Source organism: Metarhizium robertsii (assembly GCF_000187425.2).
Source record: "Metarhizium robertsii ARSEF 23 chromosome Unknown MAA_Scf_12, whole genome shotgun sequence".
NCBI classification, from domain to species: domain Eukaryota; kingdom Fungi; phylum Ascomycota; class Sordariomycetes; order Hypocreales; family Clavicipitaceae; genus Metarhizium; species Metarhizium robertsii.
Window position 1 is genome coordinate 238,631 of NW_011942152.1, and position 21,916 is coordinate 260,546.

Sequence of the window (21,916 nt, forward strand, 5' to 3'; positions counted from 1 at the left end):
TTATTTCCAGGTTTTCAAGTATTATATTTGTATGATAAAGCTTATAGTCTTACTATGTGCAATAATTTGTAGCGGGAAAACCCACACAAGAAAAGATGTACAAGACGGTAAAAATAGTACATATACTAATAAGTTACTACAAACATAACAGCCAGAAGGGCTCTGATTAAATGGTTCAACTAGACAACTAGATAGCTTGCATCTATCGGCAGCAGACTGCATCTAGTACCAGCTTTCAACGATGGGCAGTATCAAAAGGCAACTGGCTTTCAAGGGCAGCAGCCTGCAACAGTATCTGCATATGTAGCCTTGATCAATTGGTTCAGGTAGGCAGCTTCGAATTATCGGGCCTGTGAGGACCTTCCTTTCATGACATTACATATGGCGAGATGATTGCCCGGGCGAAACCACCGAATTTGCATTGCGGGAAACCCTAGACAAGGTATTGGCACAAATAACAGGTGAAAATGACAGGTAAAAGTCGATGGGATTAAAAGCTAGGGATTGCTATCGTGGGCTCCCTTTTATGGTGTTGAGCCATCAATTGATCTCGCTACCCCTTTTCCGGGCCCCACTCCAGCTGAGGGACCTAATTTCGTTGGCTATGACCTAGTTTAAGCTTAAAAGCGAGTGGGCGCGGGAGCCGATAACATGACAAGGGCCATCTTTAGTCACCCAATTAGCACGACTCGCACTGCGGATATAGGTGGGTCTGAGCCCATTCGGCTTGACCCTTGAATGTCAACTTTAAAAACATTTCTCATTACCATCACAGCGCGCATCATGGTACAGAGGCCAGGTTGTAATTTATATTGCTTGTACATGCTTGTAAACTCGTCACACATTTGTCATGGCGCCCAAAGCAAAAGATACACCACTCAAAGTCGCAGAGAAGACTATTGGGAAACCACCAAATTCTGACTAGACTTGATCGGGATGCTTCATGATTTCCTCTGCCAGGATCTTGACATCATCAGCAATTGCGATGAACTCCTTCATCAGCTCTTCCAAGTTCTCCTCTTGGTTCATGCCGTCGGATGGTGCAGACTCTGCCTCTTGACGCCGGTTGAGGTTTTGCGTCGCGACATGGCCGGGTGCATTGGCGCTCGCGGAGACGGCCATCAAGGACGCGGCGACTGCCGCTCGCCAGGTCAGTCAGGCCCGGCTTCAAATATCAGGAATTGGCATATTTTGACTTACAGGCCAGAGCAGCAGCTGTAATGCGAACCATTTTGGTATTTAGGTTGTGGCGGTGAGCTTTGCGGATGGTTGCGACAAGGAAGATGGCAGACGGATCGATGTGCGAATCATGGGATGCACAAACACTTTATTCCACCGACTTGGGCAGAGACTTATATAATTTCTGAGACAAGAAGGATCCCCATACACAAATGAAGCCCGTATCCGCCACCGTGCCTCTGGTTGTTAGTGGTAGGCATGACTATCACATGACGGGCATAATGGAGGCTGTGATATAGCCGGGGGTCGAATTCAGCAATTTCCTTCCTTTAATAACCATACGAACTTTGTTCAACAGACTCTTAGCGCAGGTATTATAGCGTTAACCCCGATTATTGGGCCGGTACTGTACGTTGCCGACTACCGAATTGGTCTGTAGTTTAATCTAGACCTTGTTATATGGGCCAAAGGAGATGAGCATCATGCCGATGCAGCGTTTTTTTGACTCGAGTGGAGACTTTGCAGTGTGAAAATGACCGTACGAGCTGCAGTGGAAAGCTGTCAAAGGAGGTACATATTTCAATTCCCCGAAGATCTTGCATTTCTGGGGTCTCCCATTTTGCCTCGGCCCACCCACTCGGTCTATTGTGATTCCGAAATGATATCATACCGGGCTACCTGACTAGGGAAAACGGAGAAAACTTGCTCTGCATGACTAAACCTCCATGTATATTATATCCCAAGGGTCTCTTCTCGTGAGAACTACCTGCCACTTCCCGAGAAAATTATATCCCAAGGGTCTCTTCTCGTGAGAACTACCTGCCACTTCCCGAGAAAATTATATCCCAAGGGTCTCTTCTCGTGAGAACTACCTGCCACTTCCCGAGAAAATTATATCCCAAGGGTCTCTTCTCGTGAGGAAATACCTGCCACTTCCCGAGAAGTAGCATGATTCAATATCCTTCATCAGGTCTCCTACTTTTACATCAGCTTCACAGGGATCCCAATAGTCGCCAGTGGAATATATAACTCATCCCGAAAAAATAGTAACTGAGTTTTGAACGGCCCATCACGGTCAATGCTATGCATCGTGGCTCTCGAGATACCCGAGCAAATAGAGTCATGTGGCATCAGACATGGCAAAAGCACCCCCACGAAGCCGCAGCCCGACATGCTACAATTCAAGACGAACAAGTTCGGATCCATAGAAAATACGACCTCGCTTAATGCAGAGTACTGTTCACGCGCGATTACACAGATGGGTTGGCATCATTCCACCACCTGATTCAAGCTTCGCGTTTATGCATAGACTTCAGAAATGAATCGGCTGTCATGCGAGGCTAGGCAACGGGGAATCAGAAAATTTGTTCCAAGTCCTGGCTGATGACGGAGAATACCATATGCCGGTAAATCAACAAGTATGAATAAATACATCTACGCCGTCCTCTTCTGTCCTCATCCATCATCTCACTCATTCACTCATTCTCTAGTTTCATTCATTCGTTGCAAGAACACTCCCTTGACCGACACGCCCGCAATATGCGGCTCAAACATTTCCTAGCCATTTTTGGCTCTGCTCTCATAGCAGCCGCCTACTCCACGCCCGGCGCCTACGAGCGACTCTTGTACTACTATGCCTACAAGCTGGACAACATGGGCGGCGGCAGAACCATTGCAGGCGGGTGCAAGCCGGGTGGTGTCTGCAGCTTTGACGAATTTGTCCACTTCATCGAGGGCCGCGGGCCCGGCGATGCCAAAGCCACGATCACGTCTGAAGAGTTCCCCCCAATCGAGCCAACCGTCGAGCTGCTTGTCAAGGCAGGCAAGACGGGCACGATAGCAGAGTCCCGCATCATAAGCAACGCAAAGGATTACCCAGACCTCTTCAAGAAGCTGGGGACCAATCTCTCCGGCATCCTGCAAAAGACGCAGGGATTCAAGCACAGCAAGCTCACGGGGCAGGCGCTCGAAGACACGCTCCGGGAAGTCAGAGCAAACATTATGCTCTCTATGAAACGCGTGTTCGACGGCCGTATGCGGGCCACGATTGACAGCTTCAAGCCGTACGCAGATTTCAAAGTGATCACCAAGGGGGCCACGGCCATCGACTTTGACCAAACCGTCGCCGAAAGCAAGGGCGGCATTACAAAAGAGAAGCTCCAGGAACTTTGGGACCAACACCTCGACGGCCGGCAGGTTACGGAAAACATCGTGGCCGAGTTCAAACCCCTGGCCGACTACACGCCTACTATCAGGGAAAATGCCGAGGGGCAGATAGACATGGGGGAGACCTTCAGAACCGCCGTTAGGGAGAATCCTTGGATGAAGGCGTCTTGGTTCAGAAAGAAACATATAAAAAGTGTCCAGGGCAACCACCAAACAAACCTCCAGGAGCTCAAGACGGCGATTGAAAGCATTGAGCCAATCGTGTGTGCCAGGGGCGAAGCTCGCAAGCGAGAGGTCGCAAGACTGGACAAGCGGCAGGGCGTCAATGCTTGCTTCCCCTGGGAATCCCCCGAGATCAAGGAAATTATAGACCTCCCACCGGTTACGGAAGGGTCCGAAGGCGTGATCGATGCCGAGATTCTTGCGACTGGCCGCTTCGCCGAAAGGGCCAACAGGGCCAACCAGGTGTCGGCGGAGGAGTTTGAAAAGGCCATTGGAGAGCGCCTGCCCAAGATACCAGACTCGTGGTTGAAGAACGGGGTCAAGACGTTCCACGAGGCTCGAGAGCAGATCGGATACAAGCCCATGGAGCCGACCTCGTCGGACCTGGTCCCCGGCCGCGGCGGAAAGCTCTCTAGCGCTTTCGGAAAGCTGGCCGGAGCGGTCGGGGGTGCCCTGTGGGTGAATGGCATCGTCCAGGCCTTCCGGACGAACAGCACCGACTTGGACAAGGCCGCCGCCTTCACAGCCATCATCCCCTTTGTAGGTTGTGCCGTCACCGCGGCCGCCGGCGCAGAGAAGGGCCACGATATCGATCTCGACATAATAGACACCGTCTTGTGCGGCATCGCGGATGCCCTCCTTTTCGGTCCCTTGGCCCCGTTTGGCCTCGCGCTTCACTTTGTCCGAGCCGTCATGAGCTTCTTCCCCCATCCTCCCGCGCCGCCGACCTTGGAGGAGATGTGGGAGAGGCGCGATGATTCCTGGAATGAGGTGCTTAGCAGAGTGTACGGAACCGTCTACTCGAACAGTCGCACAGACCCAACGCAGTCTTTTGCCGCCAAGTTGGAGAGCGTCTTTGCCATTGATACCGTGAGCGTGCTGTCCGAGGCCGCTGGGAGAATTGGCGCGTTGAATGCGAGTGGCTCGCCCGATCTCTTCCATTCCAGTGCGTTGGGCGAGGGAGAGACAGTCGACCTGGCCGCGCTCGAAAACGGAACCCTGCAGGCTATTCACAAGATCCAAGCAGATAAGTGGAATGTGGTTTCGCGCCGGCAGCGCGAGTTCCTCCTGGACATCACGGAAGAGTTTGCGAATGGCACAGCCTTCTCGCTGTCAGAGCTGGCCAAGAAGGTCAATGATGAATTTATCGAGCACATTAATTCAGACAAGTTTATCGAGAATTTCCGCGATCAAAGCGGACTGGACGATGGTTTTGACATTGCGTTCGGCGGCGGTCCATCCGTCAAACCCAATGACCATTACTCCAGGGCTCGCGCGCAGATGAAGGAGGTTGGCAAACGTCTCAACGAGTCCCTTCCACCACTGCCACAGGCGTTAAATGTTGCCTTTGTCCTCGGCCAGTCCAAGGGAATGAGGTTTGCTCAGAATGAGACGCTGGATCTGCGCTCTTACTTTAACACGGAGATAAGGGAGGCATTGACCGAGGACATACCGGGTCTTTACCGAGACTTCATCCTTATCCGGCAGACGCACCAGACTGCACTATTCCTCCAGGGTCGTCTCAAGGAAGAGGAGTTTGATGATTCTGTTTTCCCCGTTGATAATCCCGATTTGCTCAAGGGACTTCGACTCCTTGCTGCTATGAAGATTGGCAAGATACACGAAGACGAAAAGATGAAGGCTCTGGACAAGGCTTACGGCAGAGACCCCATGGGTCGTCACCCTACCGCACCCCCGGAGTTTACGAATCTGTCCATTCCTCCCTTTTCGGCCCTAGAATCCCGAAATCATAAACTTCTCGTAACTCTGGCCATCGGGCTCTTGGAGGTCGTTCGCGACAGTCAATTGAACGACGATGTGACGCAACATCTGAGGGACAGCGTGTCGGAAATCCGGTTAAAGAACTGGGAAGCAATGCAACAGAAGATGAAGAAAATGCAGGAAGTTGTGAATAAGATTTCCCAGCGACAAGTCACCAGCCCCCCTACACCTGAAGAGTTCCTGAATAAGCACATGAAGAGTTGTGTGGAGGAGAATGGGTCGAGGACAGAAATCTGCAAATTCGTTGTCGAGGGTTGCTACTATATCGAGGACACGTCGGAGGAATTTGCGTCTGATTGCATACGTGGTGCGTTCCTGCCCGACCGGGAAGCCCGGCAAAAGATAAGAGACCGGCAAGAGGAACTGTGTAAGAAGTTCCCCAGCCGTCGCAGGTGTGCCCACGTCATGGTAGCTTGCGCCAGGGGGAGGCCCCTGGCCAGATTCGAAGTCGTCTGGGCGTGCGCAGACAAGGCTATCTCCAAGACGGACGGGGCGGATGCGGCTGCGACGGAGGGAAGCACGAGCTGAAGGGGGAGAAACTATGCATCTCCTGCGTCATCTCGAGTTGGGCATCTTTGCGTAGCTTAGTTGTGGATGGACGTTGGAAACGATGCAGGTGTTTTGAATATCTATCTGGACCTTGCTGTTCATAGCTTAACTTGTAGTCTAGTTAGTTGAATCCAAGCTTGTTTCAGTTTCATGTACTTTTTCCCCCAACATGTTAAAGACGAGTGGTTGTGTTCCTCTAAGTTGACTGATATACCCACGGATGCTTGCAAAATTTGAGTTGCAACAAGGTTATATCTATACAGCAAAAGTACCAGACTCCACAAGGGAGATGAATGAGGTCATGGAAACAAACTTTACAGCGGCCTTTATGACGGCCCAGGCGAAATACCGGGCATGGAAGCAAGGCTTAGGCAGAAAACTTGGCAGGTGTCTGGTGTCGCACAGCACAATTGCATGGTACAGCTTGGGCAAAACGAGAGACGCTTCATTTTACATCTAGGAGCGGAATCATACGAAATTAAACACTTCTGGAATACTGCTGCTTATGTTCCTATTTCCTATTGCAACTTGCCACTTAGGTAATAACTCTTGCCTGCTCTTACAAAGGCAGCATCGTGCTTGAATGAGCGACCTGATCTTGACAGATTTGGACAGACTATGACTACATGTCATTAGGCAGCTTGCCGCTTTGCACTACTTCATTCAAGTACAAACGCCTTGTCTCTAAACCCAAAATTGTACAACTTCCATCTCCTTGCAAGTTGTGCAGCAGAACTCATCATAGAACTCACCAAGGTTGGTCCCTGAGGGTTGCAAGATAGGCTTTGTCTTTGTTCTTAGAAAGCCAATCTGCAAGAATCTTCCTTGCAGCCCTCGTGTCAGGATGATCGTAGTAATGTGTGGCCACGAATCCGTAGATGAGACCGTCGACACCAACGCTCATCAATTGGTCTGCCTCTTTTCTGTTGTTTTCCGCAATCGTCCATCCAAAAACTTTGCCAAAGTTTCTCGACTCAGCACCCTCGCGGAGCTGTGGACAAATTTGATTGCCGCTACTTTTGCAGTTGCCAAAGTTCCATGCTGGATCAAAAAGTCCTTTAGAATAGACTCGGTGCTTGATGGAGGCGGGACCTTGACTATTGAAAACTCGGTTGGCATCACCCACGTTCCCGTCGATACCAATTGCCTCATTTCTGTTTAAGCCCCGGCTAATGACCTGATATGCCCGCCCGCTAGTCTGCGAGCTGTAAAAACCATACAACACCTTCACTCCGGCAGGTTGTAGAATATCCCGAGCTAGGTTTCTCAGCGCTTCAATATTGCACGCCGGATAGCGGTTATCGCAGTAGTCGGGATTCTTGAGATCCAACCAGACAAATATAGCGGTTTTACCAGCACGCCGCTCTTGTGCAATGGCCCTAAACATGTGTTCTGCTGTGTGGCCTCGAGAGGTAAGCGTCCCATCGTGATCCGCGTACCACTGTTTACTCCAAGCTGTCATGTCGATTTCAAAGGCATTAGCGCCGTGGTTGAGAGCGTCTCGAACGCCATAGTCCATGAGGACTCGGTGAGCAATGGCAAAAAATGGTCGGGGGCTGTGAAACGTCTGTTGGAGAATCTTTTCCTTCTCGACATGGTCACCAAAGGCAGCCCGATCTATCGATCGAGCTTGAGTAGAAAAGGGCCATCCGAGAAACGCTGAAAAAAAGAACAAGCTGCTGAGAAGTTGAGATATGGTCATCATTTTCATCCGATTATATCTGCAGTGAACTTTGCATTTGCCAAACAAACTCGTATCGCATGGGGTAGTCTCTTTATATGTCAATACTATGCAAGGTTCCCTGGACAGCAAGGGTGCTTTTGCGGCTGCTGGAGTACGACTCTGATAGTTAAAACCAAGAGAGTATACTATTACGTGTAGAGATGAATTGATATGCTTTAGTATATATTAAGGTTACTGTAAAAGTAAATTTTGTAAGAAGTAAATTTTAGAAGAAGTAAATTTATACGAAGTAAATTTTACAAGAAGTCAACTTTATAAAAAGTAAATTTTACCAGACACAGTAAAGTTTATTCATATTATAACTGGATAGGCCCAAAAGTGGCTTGGCTGCGCTCTCACCTCTCATCGTTTATGCATCTATTCCACCATGAGCCAGCCACGATCCAACTCAAGTCGGGTCCCATGCACGCTCCATCTCATGCCAACTTGGCTATCACAACCTCGACATTTCCAATCGTAGAGTCCTGCTGCACATCATCTTTGATAACGGAGTAATCAGACGTGTTGGGGTCCCAGTCCAGGATGCTGAGCACGTTGGAGTGCGCACCCCATGGCGCGCTCCAGTACACCCGGCAGATCTTGGTCTCGTGCGTGCCGTTCCATTCGTACAGAGTGTACTCGCCCTCGGTGCCGATGGCCGCGTCCGACCGCCCGCATGAATGTACCAAGGCCTCGGACTGCGGCGCGATGACTATCTTGTTGATCTCGCTGGGGCTAATCTCGTTGTCCTTGTTACCGCGGTAGAATTTGCCGCTGAAAAGGCTCGATTGGGTCAAATAGAGGTCAAGATGGATGATGGGGAAGAGCTGCTTACGATACGAGCTTGGCGTCCTTGATGCGAATGTCACTCCTGCGCAGGCGACTGCGGTTCTTGATGCCAATCCATTGTTTGTAGGCCATGGTGGTGGAGAGAGTGTGCGAATTGTGTTGCAAGACTTGAATCAAGAGCGCGGGTGATAAGAGACTGTCGAAATTGAAGATGTAATTCGGTTGGAGAGAATAGAGAGGTGTGTGTCGCGGGTTATATACCCGTATACTCCACGGAATGGATGCCAACATGGCCTAGCTCTCTCCTTTCATGGTTGCAAATACCTAGCCACGATAGTTGATGGTGATCCGTGAATGAGACCGACGCGGCACTTGAAGCACCATGCAAAACGAACCAGACATCATGGAGCACACAAGCCGCCAGGTGTGCTATAGGATGCAAGCAGTGGCGCAACTGGATTGTGGACTGTTTCATACTCAGTACCAGATGTCAAAATGACCTAGTCCAATAGCCATCGTGATTCAAAAATGCTATTCGAAAGTGGCGCCTCTCCGTGGCCAGTTATTGCTTTACACGTCGTAGTTGGCTGGTGTCTGGCTGCCACATTGCGACGTAGGTTTGGCCCAATGACAAAACTGCTTAAGAAACAGAGGGACTGCGCTCATGGGCCGATATCGATGTGAGTATGTCGCCGTTAAAGTATATCAAGGCGTTGAATGGAGAAAATGCAAAGGATTCTTCTCCCCCACAACTTGCCAACCTCCATCCAGAGAAAAAATATCTGTGTTTCCTCCTGACTACTGACTCACAATGGCCGGCCAAATCCGAGTTCCATATGCCGATGGCATGACCGAGGGTCAAGGGTAAGCGTATCAAGAGAACCTCCGAAGGATTAAGTTGACCGTACGGAAATATTATCCCAGTTACAACTCCTACCTACAGCAAACTTGCATGCACAATGCCGTAACCATACAGTCGACGGCTGGCTCAGACTCGCCCATGGACCTAAGTTATCAAGCCCGCGAAATCAAAGACTACAAGTATCATCACCACACGTTCAGGTGATTTGAAAATCTCTAACAATACTAACTTTTGCTTCTAGCGAACTTCTGCAAACACTTGACATCAGTGCTGGTGCGGGCATCGTAGGTTGGGGGACAGACACCAAGATTGACTCCAAATTTCTTGACCGAACAGAGGTGAGTATTGTTGCCCTATCTAAATATCTTGTGAGAATGCTCTGCTAATAAATACAAATTCAGATCAAGAAAAGCCTGCTCACCTACGTAGTCAAAGTGGATGCCCGGCGACAGCCGAGTGCAACAGTCAAGTACACATTTAACTGGACATCTCCCTCCGATCCTCGAGGGCTATACGGCGATCACTTTATTTCCGGTAATACTCTCCCCAATGAGGACTTTACATCCAATAGCTGATCAATTTCAGATTTCGTCAAGGGCGGGGCGCTCTTTGCTCGAGTTTCCATCATCACTAATGAGAAGTCAACCTCACACGAGCTCCAGGTCGCGTGAGTTAAGAGAACCACTACGCCATGGCACAGAACCGTACTAACAGACTTATGTTAGAGCCAAAACCGCCTTCTCCGTCTTCAGTGCCAACGCACAAGTCACTACTGAAGTCAAGGAGAGCATTCAAAAGATCCAGAAAAGCTCCGAAGTCAAGATCTACTTGCACTATGTTGGAACTCCCACTGAGATGAAGCCGAGCGACGAGGCAGAGAATAACATGATGCGCCTTAAAGAGGTCGCCGACTCCTTTTACAATAATGCCCCGAAGCATACCTATAAGAGATTGTGAGCTTACATGATCTACATTTAGATTCGCGTTAATTTTGCTCATTATAATCTAGTGCGCTGTTAGAAAAGTATACTAATATTCCCAACTTTAACGGCTCATTTGTGCCATTTGACTATACGGAAGCTAAAGATCGGGTACGTATTTGAAAGAATTCAGCTCCAACTCATCTTTTCGCTGACTTATTCCACGAAGAGCTGGGCTGTTTTTAACGATTTTACCAAGTGTCTCGTTGTTCAGAATATGCTTCGAGCAAGTATGACGACACCAATTCCACGAATGTACCAGGTATTCAGCTAAATTTCCCACCTAGTCGACTCGGATCATTACACAAATGGTCGAAGCGACCGAGACAGGCTCAACAACAAAGTCATCACCCAGCTGCAGCTCTACAGAAACTGGGTGCGTATCAGAGTTCTTGTCCATGATTGAAAAGCGACCCTAATCGAGTCTCCAGGTAACCCAAGTGAGCAAAAAGCCTGAAGAGGCCAAGTCGCCGCCCTCGGGCGACTTCCCGGCAAAGCTCCAAACTGAAGTATTAGTGAGTATTTCAATACCCAACCAAGACAATGGTGGTTCTATACTGATAAAGAGTTTCCCAGCTTGCTGTCAAGCGAAGAAAGTACATCGCTCAAAGCATTCGCTTGAAAAACAACCTGAGAACTCACTGTACGATGCTCCCTTTCCCTTTCCCTGCTTGAAGAATTCGTATTCATGACCTACGAACACGATGCTTATAAAAGCAGTCATCGATGACTATAAACACGACACGGCCAAAGAGCTGTTCCGCTTCGAAGCCTATGATTTTGACCAACTTATGGGAACTACCAAGATCATCTTTGGGAAAATGAACAATGAAGACAGGTATATCTGCCTGGTGGGAAGAAACTCCATCACCCCTGGCTATAAGCAGACGAGCCAGCTGTGGGGGTTCGAGGAGAAGGTGAAGGATATTGTTGACGCAAAAGTGGATATCCATCCTATTCTTGAGATGGGAGTTGTAACGCTGGACCTTGAGGATGCAACGCCGCGCCGTGATGATGACTTGAGCTTTTATGTAAAGAAGATCTAATAAGGTTGAGATGGGTTGAAAATAGTCCTTTATTTAGTGCTGATTTTAATTCTTGTGAAAGGCCTCTACCAACTAGCTAGTCCCTAGCTGTTTACTATCAAGATGAAGCTAATTTTGCACAGAAGTTAGTAATACATCCACACACGAGAAATCGTGGCAAAGAGAATAAGCGGACCAGAGCAAAAATTAAACGACCAAGACGAATAGGCTTTAGTATAGTATAGTTATTAATTTTAAAATACACAAGTACTATAAGTATATAGCTTACCTATTTAGATTTCTTTACTAGCTATAATAAAAGAAGAAGTAGAAGGGGAAAATGCCTAGAGTTAAGGAGTAATTATTATGTCAACTCGTTCTCTAACCCACGAGCGTTCCGTGAGTATACTTCTTTAGTTCTAACGCGCCTAGTTTATTTACCTAAAAGCCACACGCTCCGCACTCGAACCTCGACTCAGTAGCCGCTGCTTCGCAAGTCGTGAGTATTAAGGACTAATAGTCTTGGACAGGGCCGGACGTGCCCAAGGTCCATGCAGATGACTATATTTCTCGAAGCTTCGACGCCGACGCAGTCTTGTGTGCAAAACGGCGGTAAGCACGGCACAAGGTCTTGAACCCTGCGATGCCATCGTGGAGTCTGCCGTGTGGTGTGCCACTCTCTTGGGGGGGAAGGGCGGACATGTCCCTTTGAATTGGTCATGATGTTGATGCTGGACACGAACAAGAAAGATTGCGGCAGGTGTGCCATTGTTTGATCATGCTGGCCAGCCACGCCGCGTCTCTCTCCTCAGAGTGGCCGACTATGCCGACTCCATCGAGAGTCGTCGAGTCGTGTCTACCGTTAAACCAGGCTACTTCGGTGAGCTCTTGCTGGCCTCGGCGCCGATAGACCGCCACGAAGCTCAAGAGTGTCGTTCTGGACTGGGTTGCCAAGGCCCCAAGGCTACCAGAGTGCTTTCACAGCACCGGAGCGAAGCGGCGAGGCGGTCTGGTGTTATCTACGCGGCCAGCGAGGCTATCATCCTGACCATGACGGCCGCGAGGGAGAAGTACCTCGCCATTCTCCTGGAGGAATACCATGCCATGGCCAACATATTTAGCCCCTTTCACTTGATTTCGGCGGGCACAAATGGCTACTACTCACCTTTGACTGCTCCGTGACATTTGTCGGGAATCGCGCTGACTTTATTACCGCTGAGCCTTGACCATCACTGGGAATTATTGTTGGAGATTAGCGATTAAAGATGTCAGGTAGGTTATTTATCTGGCCGATTACCTGTGCATCTAGCCACAACAACGCCATAGTCGTGAGAGAGTAAGATACAACACATTGACGGCGGTGGTAGAGGCCCGCCTTACCGTCCGCCTTGACATGTTTAAGAATAGTGATCCATGATAGGCCCCAAACAAGATTCCACATTGTACCTTGAATCTCTGCTCCTGTTCAAAGCCATCTCAAAATTCCACCAGATAGCCTCGTCCACCTTCCGCGCCTTTTCCACAATCGATAGTCCGTGTGGCATCCAAATCGCCTTTTCCATCACTGTATAACCATTCTATTTTTTTTGTAGTCTTCTCCTGCAAAGACGAATTTGTTACCGTACTCAACCCCATAATCGGGTGCATAGCCTTTCTCTCTCAGATGTTTACCGACTTTGTGCCACATCTCTTGAGGATTCACACCTGGAGGCACTTTCGGTTTCAATTTCAATGTCACACTTTGATCCTCCTGTTCTTCCGTTGTGTAGACCTCTTCAAAGCCCTCGCACCCTTCCAGAGAGTTAATGGCGCGCTCGTCCCCTCCCTCACCCGTCGTTATAACGATATCAAGGCTCCGCCCCCAGATCTTTTATTCCGATACCATAGTATATTAGCACTCTAAAGGTTGTTATTGTAAAAATCGAAAAGTAATGAAACGGCTTACATCTCTCAATGTCTTCTCCACCTTCGTATCCATCTTCCTCTTTATACCAAAATTGTAATTTGCGTTTGTCGAGGGATTGATATTTATGACAGGCGTTAAATATATCACAGAGTCGGTGCGTGTATTTAAAGCAGGAAACTAGATGTCTGTTTCTGCTGCAGGCGAAGAGGATAAAAGGGCGATAGTATCGGAGAGTATAAAGTAAAGAGATAGTCTGGATTCTGGCTAGCTCTCTTCTGGGATACCCTGCTATTAAATACTACTCTAGACTGATCTCCTAAATCGACTGCCCTCATGGCTTGACGCAAACACAATCAGAACCGCGTGCCTACCGTACAAAGATGTGCAAACAATAAGAATAAAGCCAGTGGTTTTAGAAGTGTCACCAGACAATAGTGACAAAGGTTTGGCGGATCAAGGCCTTGAAAGAATGACGAGACAAAGGTTTTAAAAGCACAATGGGTAGATAAAGACTGCAAGAGACCCACTAGAGTCTAGACAAAGGCTCTCAAAGATTCACGGGAGATGAAGATTGTAGGAGATTGCGCAGACAAAGGCTCAAAGGATTCACAAGACAAAGACTGTAAAAGATGCACCAGACACAGGTTTCAGAAGTGCCACATGATGGAATAGAGGGAGAAGGACTGTGCCGCCGCGGTTCAAAGGCTTTGGGCAGTTGCGTCAACACGGGTGCTCTACGTGGTCCGGGCACAGTAGCAGAGGTCTTTCTGTACAGAAATTGCAGCGTCTGCCACGGTTCATTAATTGTGTTCCATGCAAATGTGCCCTACTCTGATGCGAGTATTACGCCTCGGCGTGGTGCCAAGAAACTGTCCTTTATATACTATGTATTAATTTATTTGAGTATACATCTGATAACACTTCATGGACCACTACGAGTCACCCTGATTAAGCATTCTTAGAGACGCGACGAGTTACCCTGACTTGATAGGGACGGCGGGGACCAATATGCATACACCTGCTAACCGCGGTGCTGGGCTGAGGCTGGTTCCTAATGTCAGCCCGGCACAGTTTTCCGGCGCAGCTGGCCAAGGTTTCTTCACGGCTCCGGTTTTTGTTCAGGACGCTGCGGACCAGTTGACCTGAAGAAACAGGTGAGCGCACGGACATGTGACTGTTGTCAAAGCAGCTCGGTGGAGATGCATTTATCCAGGGGCCATCATGATCACGTCGTAGTAGAGCCAGAGTATACATCCTGACACATTTATGCAAGTGAGTAGAGCCAAATCTATCCATAAGCCGATATACAGTACCTTCATCCAATAATAGAGCTGCATGTGGTTAGTACTATTATCCGCTGTTCACTTTATACCACATGTGCATGTACATGATTTGTCTGGGCACGGACCTGATTGGTGGCAAATTGCGCTTCGTTTCTTGCAACCAATCAATTGTCTGTGCCTGTATCTAAAGAGACTAGTGAGAGCAGGCACGTGGAAGAGCAGCATTGAGTCGATCGACGTCTTCCATCCCGACGCATCAGCACCATGTCCTATTTGATCCTGTATCAGAGAGGCCCTCTACCTTTACTGTCCACTCGTTGTTTGCTTCGCATCAAGAAGAGCTCCTTCTGTCGTTTTTGTGTCTCTTTCCCGGTCCGCTGCTACTACATTGGCCACGCCACGTGTCGCCATGAGATCATTGAAACACATCGCGGCCCCGCTCGTGGCCTTTGCTCTCCCCTTTACGCACGGCATACGCATTATACAGACCAACGATGATGGTTGGGCCGAAGGCAATCTTCGCGTTCTCAATGACGCCTTGAATGCCATGGGACATCAAGTCGTCTTGTCAGCTCCTGCGGAGAACCAGTCAGGCAGAGGTAACTGAGGTTTCGACTCGCGCCCCTGCTCCGCGCCAACTCCTGCTTGTCCACCAGACCAGACAGACTCTCCTGCGCTCAAACGTAACCATCGTGTACTAATGTCTCACGTCGACCGTCAGGCTCCCTGGACAGAGACCCTCAACCGCGCAAAGACCCATGCATGTACGATAGCTGTCCAGCCAACTCTGGCCCAGTTGGGTCCAACGCAACTCGCCCAGATCTCAACTGGGTAAACTCCTACCCGGCCACTTCTGCCCGCTACGGCATCGACAGCATCGGCCCCAAGCTCTGGAGCGGCGCGAAGCCGGAGCTCGTCGTCACGGGGCCCAACGTGGGCGCAAACCTGTGGCTGGTCGACTGGGTATCTGGCACCGTCGGCGCTGCCTGTTATGCCGCGCACGACGCTGGCATTCCTGCCATTGCATTTTCCGGGGCAAACACGGACACTCACCCTTGGAACACGCCGGCTTCGCTGGAGAGCGCCGTCTTTGCCGAGATTTCCGCAAACATTACCCAGAGCATAATCGACGCGGGAGAGCCATACTTGCCCAAGGACGTCTTTCTCAATGTCAACATGCCCAAGATTGTGGCGGGTGGGAGCTGCTCCAAAGCATCAGACGTCAAGTACGTTCTTAGTCGGATCACGTCAGGCATTTTTTCGCCCCCCGACGTCAACTGGTGCGGTGGCTCGCGTCTGCCTTCCGAGCTGCATGTGCATCAGAGCACGCCTTGTTCCGTGTCGATTAGTGTGGGGGATGCGAGCGATAAGACGACGGCCGATGCGAACGCGCAGCAGAAGGTCTTGGACAAGCTGAAGCCCCTGTTGAGCTGCCTGTGAAAACTACGGAGTTGAAATGTAGAAGCAGCCGAGGGACGTGCTGGCGCAAGCGAGAGAATTGAATGGCATGGGAACCAAATGAGAATGTCGACTCAGATGAGACAAAGTTGGCGGTTTCTTTATTACGATGACGGGCTACTGGAGAGACTTGCACTGCATCTATTGTGTAGTTGTATATTACAGTTAAATAATCTTGGACAAGTATGGCTCATGAGTCGACATAAAACGCCCTTCTGCGGCAACACTTTATATTTGTCACGGGCTATATTTGAGGTTGTGGACCCGGTTATGAGACCACTCACCATTGACCATTGAAACGAATTAAAACTTTATTTTTGCTTGCTAAAATGCCCGTGAGTGCAGATGGTCACCATGTCACCGCCCGCAGGCACGTTGCGAGAAAAGATGTTGCCGACGGGAGGGTAAACGCGTAGGGGCTCTCAGATAATAGCCTCTCATTCGGATGGGATTGCTGGGCACCGATTCTGGTCGAATACTTTCGCGTCCCACTACACTTGAAGCCTTTTCATGTTACTAAACAAGGTAGAGCCCGCGTGCTGACGAGTTGCGAGAATGGGGTAGTCTCCTAAAAAAAAGGGGTAAAGGACTACTATCATACATAGTAGATTTGTTAGCCCGCTTCTAATTTCACCCTCGTGACTAGTCCTAGTCTGAACTCTGTGACAATGCCCCAACTTGGGGTAGAAGACGCAATTGATGACTCGTTGACAGATGCTAAATAAATAATGACGAGATATGTGGATCGTCCATCAAATAGGCAGAGAGTTGCTCCCATATAACGTAAGACACAGGTTCTAGATCGTCGCTTCTGCTACAAAAAAAACATCATTGACGGCGGGCCAGGCTCCAGGATTGGTGGACACCCTCACGCCATCTACAGATGCAGGTGACTTGTACGTTTGCCGCGTCAAAGGCTAAGCTCTGCGCTTTATGGAGGCCAGTATCAAGATTCTAGAGTCCATGGGAATAGAGACCACTTGTCCAAAACAAGTGGATCGTATAAATAGAACCAAAGCTCCCCCCAAGTTTGAACCTTTGCGTGGACACTTCACACGTACTTTGTATTCAACAACTTGACTTGGCGACGCTAATACAGAGTAAACGATACTCCCACACAGATCTTGTACTTCGGTCGTCAAGCTATCAACATGAAGAGTCCAATTGCTCTCGTCGCCGTCATGGCAGGACTGGCCATGGCCCACCCACTCGCTGGCTCGACCGATATTAGGGGATATTCCGACACTGCCAATACCATTCAGGAGGTCCGGAATAAGCTCATGCGATGCCTGGAGAGACGAGTGAGCTACTCTTTGTGCTGTAAAATATCCAAGGGAGTAGGCGCTAACATGCCCGGGATGTCAAAGAAACCACCTGGTACCAAACCAAACTGGTCGATTGTCATCGCGTCCCAGTACACGGTAAGCATGCCGTTTCGATAGTTGCCACCAGACAGGCCGGGGCTAATACAAGACCATATGTAGTCCAGAGACGAGCTTCTACGAGCAATTGCGGAATGTGAAGGGAGAGAACAGTCATTAGGGTTAGTCGTGGGGTATGAGATACGTTGAGATGCGTGCTAGAATGGGCGTCGGTTGTTGTATCGAGTAATCGAATATTGGCGTCGGTTGGCTCCAGTGCATCTTTTTTTCGACTTGGCTTACATCTACAGCTGGATTTTGAGAGGCTAAATACCGCAGCCAGTTCCATGCCAAAGCCCGCGCAGAGTGGAATGACCCCCCGCGGCTGTGGTTGCTACTGCTTGCACATGACGCGGCGATTTATTCCTCATGGGGTTCTGGATAGACTTTGGAGACATGATAACCGGGTTTTGGTGTTGTCCAGAGACGCAGCTGTGTCACTGGCACAAGTTCCCGGCAAAGATGGCATACGCCCTCATTTTTGTAAGAAAGGCTTGAGAGGATAGGGGAGTGGCGAGTCGGAAAATCTCATCGCCTTGTCTAATTTTAGTCTACGTATTGCAATTTCCTAATATTATGGTGCCTTGTCTTGTCCCCTGTGTTTTCAATAACTTGTGCTGCATATCGATACTTTTCAAGGAATGAGCTAGAATCCCATATCCTGCGAATTATTAAATGCATTTCTTACGTGAATATTTCCACAGATAAATTAGACTTCTTTTACAGCACCTATAGCAAATTCACACTTTCTCTTGAGAGTTTTGAGCTCCTAAACAAAGATTTAGCCAATGCGCCTATCTTATGCACGTGATGATACCGGCCGACATCCATGCTATCAAGTAGCTAGCAATTTGCCAATGGAATCAATAGCCTCACTGTACATGCCGTGAATAAATTTGGCAAAGTCAGCCTTGAAGTCCTCGCTAACCCATTCCGCCTCGGAGGACCATGTGCATCTTGTTTTCGTAGCGGCAAGGCTGTCCAAAACAAGCCTCCCACGGGGATTCCTAGCCCTATGGTGGTCGGGGTTTCGTACAAGAGCATAGGAAATCGTATGTGTGAGGGGGTCGACGCTTTCCAGCCTCTCCGAGACTGTGAATTCTCCCGGTTTAAATGTCAATGTGCGAACTGCTCCAATCCCAAAGCCTTCAACACTTGACGCCATAATGTTTGGAAACCAAAGCCTCTCTGAGCCCCAGGCCGAAACAATACCCCAAACCTCCCCAATCGGGGCGTCGATATCTTGAATAACCGTTGTCACCGGGACCATTCTCTTCTTGTTGTCAGCTAGTTTTGTTACAGAGCCGGTGGCACGTAAGCCTGTGTCATTTGGTAACTACTTACTAGCGTATTTCTCTTCTTCCAGCAACCGGAGGAACGTTTTATGTCAGTCGTCGGCTAGGAAATGAGAGGGGCATGTGTGTCGAGGCAACTGTGAATCTCATACGTGCGTAGCACTGGCAATACTGTCCAACTTGTAGGCTTCGGGCGCCGAACTACCACGGAGTACCAAGGAAAGTTGTAGCCGTGCGAGCGCTGCCAAGCACAGCCGTATAGTCAGCTGTTTTTTATAGCAGGCATATCCCTCGGTGTCGGCGCACCTTCCGGCGCCGAGACCGACACATGGATGTAGTGGGGCCGCATCGGCGATCCACTTCCGGATCCAAGGCGGACCAAATGGGCGCAGATGTCCAAGACAAAGGGCGTCCAGTCACATTGGACAAGTCAAAGTTTCCACTCCTGCACATGGTTCTCTAGAGTCTATTGAGTTTACAGTCGGCACCCGCCCCCCCCCTTGATGAAAGTTCATCGTGGACCAGGTGGTGCCCATACGTCCCAATTTACATGCACCTCGTTTGGTCGTCGGCAACCTACGAGACGTTACGAGTCATGTCCTCTTCCTCTCTTTATGGCTTTTTTGTCCACCAGAACTAGAGTAGTTAGCCGGGAATTTACAGTCATATTATCCACGTTGTAATATCCGCTTGTCATCCGACCGCCTCCCACCTGTGCCGAAGCAGTATTGGTCATCCACTTCGGCTCGGGCTCTATTCTTGGCCGAGCCCGACCTCTGCTGACGATACAAAGATGCCACTCGGACAAGCACTCCTTGTCATAGTCACTCATTGCAGTGATGTACTTTTGTCATTATCCTCGGCATGGTTTCGTTCCCTGGCCGATTGACGGATGGGACGGCCGAGCCACAGCCGCCGCACCACATGCCAACCTCGGCGCGTCCGCCCCGGCGACACGATCGGTCTTGCACCGTGTGCCACCGGAGAAAAGTCCGATGCGACAGACGGTCACCTTGCTCGGCGTGTACGCGAAACGGCTCGTTGTGCGCATATCCACCTTCCAACCAGGCAGTTGGCCGCGTTCGTAAGACGACGATTTCTGACGTCGCGTCCCGCCTGTCCAGCTTGGAGAAGACCATCACGGCTGCAACAATAGACGCCGCCCCGTCTGTGCAGCCGTCGGTGCCAGGCAGGGCCTTTGCGGACCATGAGCCGCGGCCCAAGGAGCGCCAGTCACCGAAAATATTGCTCCACAACCAGAATTCAAGCCAGTACTTTGATGATCTATTCACAACTCGTGCGATAGAGGAGGTAAATGGGAACTGGACTAATGCATCTGGGCTGTGTGGCTAATGCTGTGCAAGGACCAGGACCAGCCGTCGCTTTTGCCGAGGAGTGAAGATGAAAACCAAGTAGAAGCAAGCGATACACTGCTTGGTCTAATGGGCACCTCGTCGATTCCTATCGCAGCAGATGCCACGAATACCAGTTGGCAGCTGTTGACTCGAGGAGCCCTGGAGCTGTGGCGAATATTTACGCAAAATGTCGACCCCTCCATCAAGATACTACATATTCCAACAGCTGAAGTCTTGTTTTTTGAGGCCATTCGAGAACCCAACGCCGTCTCCAAAGATGCTTCAGTAGTTCTCGGGGCAGTGTATTTCGCCGCTACATCAACACTAGAGAACCACGAGGTCCAGCATGTCCTCGGCTTGGATCGATTCACAGCCTTGCGTCATTTTAGACATCAGTTTCAGCGGAGCTTATCCGCGGCCAACATTTTGGAACACCCAACGTTGCTCCTTTTGCAGGGATTGGCGATATATCTGGTATGTATCTTATCGTCCACTGGCAACAAACACGCAACGAAGCTGACTAGTGCCCTGCAGACAGCGAGCAGAACACACAGCCACGGACGAAGCTCCTGGATCCTGAACGGGCTTGCCCTCAGAATCGCCCAGTCAATAGGGTTGCACAGAGACGGGTCTAACCTGGGGTTACGCCCCTTCGAGGCAGAGGTCCGACGGCGCCTTTGGTGGCACATGCTTGCCCGAGACAACCGGGCCGCGGAAGACCACGGCATCAGTTCGTCATGCTGGCTGCCGCCTTCCGACACAAAGTTGCCTCTGAACATACACGATGAAGACTTACACCCTGACATGAGGGAACTGCCACCGCCGCAGGCCGGGTGGACAAGGATGAGCCTTCACCTTGTTAATATGGAAATCACACAAACCGTCCACCGTCTGGACAGTTTGTTTACATCGGCGAGCGATTCGAACAGCAAGGAGCTTGCTAGACGGGATATGATGGATCGGCTTAGAGACCAAGTCCATGCCTATACGAGTTCTTGCTCTTCGTCTATCCCGTTGCACAAGATGACTATGCAACTGGCGCTCTTGATGGTTCACAAAGTGGACCTTGTCACACGTCAGCAGCTGGTCAATATGGACCATCCTGGGCATAGAGACGTAATGACCACGGAAGAGAATATCGTGGCGGCGTGCCGGTGTTTAGAGATATACATGGGGCTCTGGGCGGACGAGCTCCTGCTCCAATACAGATGGTGGCTTCGCAGTTATCCCCAGTACCATGTACTTTTATACGTCTTGTGGCACCTGTATGTCCGGCCGGATGGACCCAACGCCGACAGAGCGTGGGAGAATGTCTACAGGCTTTTTGAGATTGAGGAATCGACGCTTAGAGAAGGGGGGACGAGCTCCAACACGAAATGTATTGTTCTTCAGCGTCTCAAGAAGAATGCTGAGGCAATGAGGGGATCTGTTTCGAATAGAAACCTGGCACTGGATGGGGCCTCTCCTTCTACACAGAGCGATAGTCGCGGAACTATTAGTGTCCAAGGTGGATTAGATGATCAGATTGGCATGCAAAATTTGTACGAGCAAAGCGGTTTTCTGCCCATCTCCATTTGGAACAACTTACTCGATGAGATGAATATCCCTCAGTCCGAGTTCCCTGGGATCTCGTAAATCTGTGCCAGGGGGAAGACGGGCGTGGTATTTGAGGGGAAAGGAGATGAAAAGTACCGTGTTGAGACGGAGATTTTCTCCGTTAAAGGGTATGTGGGCAGTTAGCTACCGGTAACCTCGCGGTTTTTCAAGCCATGTGTCACACGGAAATGGCCTAATATCACACGGTTACACAAAGGCTACGATCACGGGACCTAGGGCAAAGTCCTTCACTGACTTCTTGTATTTAAACACGTCTTTGGTCAACGAGGCCTTGAGGGAAACTAAGGACCTTTGATACCAAAGA

General features: G+C 49.8%; 9 protein-coding genes across 9 annotated transcripts; 5 read left to right on the plus strand and 4 right to left on the minus strand.

Annotated features, from left to right (window-relative positions):
* Window positions 1–921: 921 nt before the first annotated feature.
* MAA_00146 (uncharacterized protein) lies at window positions 922–1,122 on the minus strand (the record flags this gene model as incomplete). The annotated part of the gene is made up of 1 exon (XM_007818144.2): window positions 922–1,122. The coding sequence occupies one exon, from the start codon at window positions 1,120–1,122 to the stop codon at window positions 922–924; it is 201 nt and encodes a 66-aa protein (XP_007816335.2).
* Window positions 1,123–2,718: 1,596 nt separating this feature from the next.
* On the plus strand, window positions 2,719–5,877 carry MAA_00147 (Heat-labile enterotoxin, A chain; the record flags this gene model as incomplete). The annotated part of the gene is made up of 1 exon (XM_007818145.1): window positions 2,719–5,877. The coding sequence occupies one exon, from the start codon at window positions 2,719–2,721 to the stop codon at window positions 5,875–5,877; it is 3,159 nt and encodes a 1,052-aa protein (XP_007816336.1).
* Window positions 5,878–6,646: 769 nt separating this feature from the next.
* On the minus strand, window positions 6,647–7,603 carry MAA_00148 (phospholipase D; the record flags this gene model as incomplete). Its single annotated transcript, XM_007818146.1, has 1 exon — window positions 6,647–7,603. One exon carries the CDS (start codon window positions 7,601–7,603, stop codon window positions 6,647–6,649), a length of 957 nt encoding a protein of 318 aa, XP_007816337.1.
* Window positions 7,604–8,058: 455 nt separating this feature from the next.
* Window positions 8,059–8,542, minus strand: MAA_00149 (Aegerolysin; the record flags this gene model as incomplete). Its single annotated transcript, XM_007818147.1, has 2 exons — window positions 8,059–8,395; window positions 8,457–8,542. The coding sequence occupies 2 exons, from the start codon at window positions 8,540–8,542 to the stop codon at window positions 8,059–8,061; spliced, it is 423 nt and encodes a 140-aa protein (XP_007816338.1).
* Window positions 8,543–9,221: 679 nt separating this feature from the next.
* Window positions 9,222–11,298, plus strand: MAA_00150 (uncharacterized protein; the record flags this gene model as incomplete). The annotated part of the gene is made up of 12 exons (XM_007818148.2): window positions 9,222–9,274; window positions 9,335–9,451; window positions 9,514–9,610; window positions 9,674–9,806; window positions 9,858–9,939; window positions 9,998–10,225; window positions 10,282–10,363; window positions 10,422–10,482; window positions 10,540–10,628; window positions 10,684–10,767; window positions 10,829–10,895; window positions 10,973–11,298. 12 exons carry the CDS (start codon window positions 9,222–9,224, stop codon window positions 11,296–11,298), a joined length of 1,419 nt encoding a protein of 472 aa, XP_007816339.2.
* A 3,577-nt stretch (window positions 11,299–14,875) lies between these two features.
* Window positions 14,876–15,906, plus strand: MAA_00151 (survival protein sure-likephosphatase/nucleotidase-like protein; the record flags this gene model as incomplete). Its single annotated transcript, XM_007818149.1, has 2 exons — window positions 14,876–15,065; window positions 15,188–15,906. The coding sequence occupies 2 exons, from the start codon at window positions 14,876–14,878 to the stop codon at window positions 15,904–15,906; spliced, it is 909 nt and encodes a 302-aa protein (XP_007816340.1).
* Window positions 15,907–17,075: 1,169 nt separating this feature from the next.
* MAA_11657 (uncharacterized protein) lies at window positions 17,076–17,366 on the plus strand (the record flags this gene model as incomplete). Its single annotated transcript, XM_011412572.1, has 1 exon — window positions 17,076–17,366. One exon carries the CDS (start codon window positions 17,076–17,078, stop codon window positions 17,364–17,366), a length of 291 nt encoding a protein of 96 aa, XP_011410874.1.
* Window positions 17,367–18,180: 814 nt separating this feature from the next.
* Window positions 18,181–18,510, minus strand: MAA_00152 (START-like domain protein; the record flags this gene model as incomplete). Its single annotated transcript, XM_007818150.2, has 1 exon — window positions 18,181–18,510. One exon carries the CDS (start codon window positions 18,508–18,510, stop codon window positions 18,181–18,183), a length of 330 nt encoding a protein of 109 aa, XP_007816341.2.
* A 994-nt stretch (window positions 18,511–19,504) lies between these two features.
* MAA_00153 (fungal specific transcription factor) lies at window positions 19,505–21,630 on the plus strand (the record flags this gene model as incomplete). Its single annotated transcript, XM_007818151.2, has 3 exons — window positions 19,505–19,951; window positions 20,005–20,469; window positions 20,530–21,630. 3 exons carry the CDS (start codon window positions 19,505–19,507, stop codon window positions 21,628–21,630), a joined length of 2,013 nt encoding a protein of 670 aa, XP_007816342.2.
* Between the last annotated feature and the right edge of the window lie 286 nt (window positions 21,631–21,916).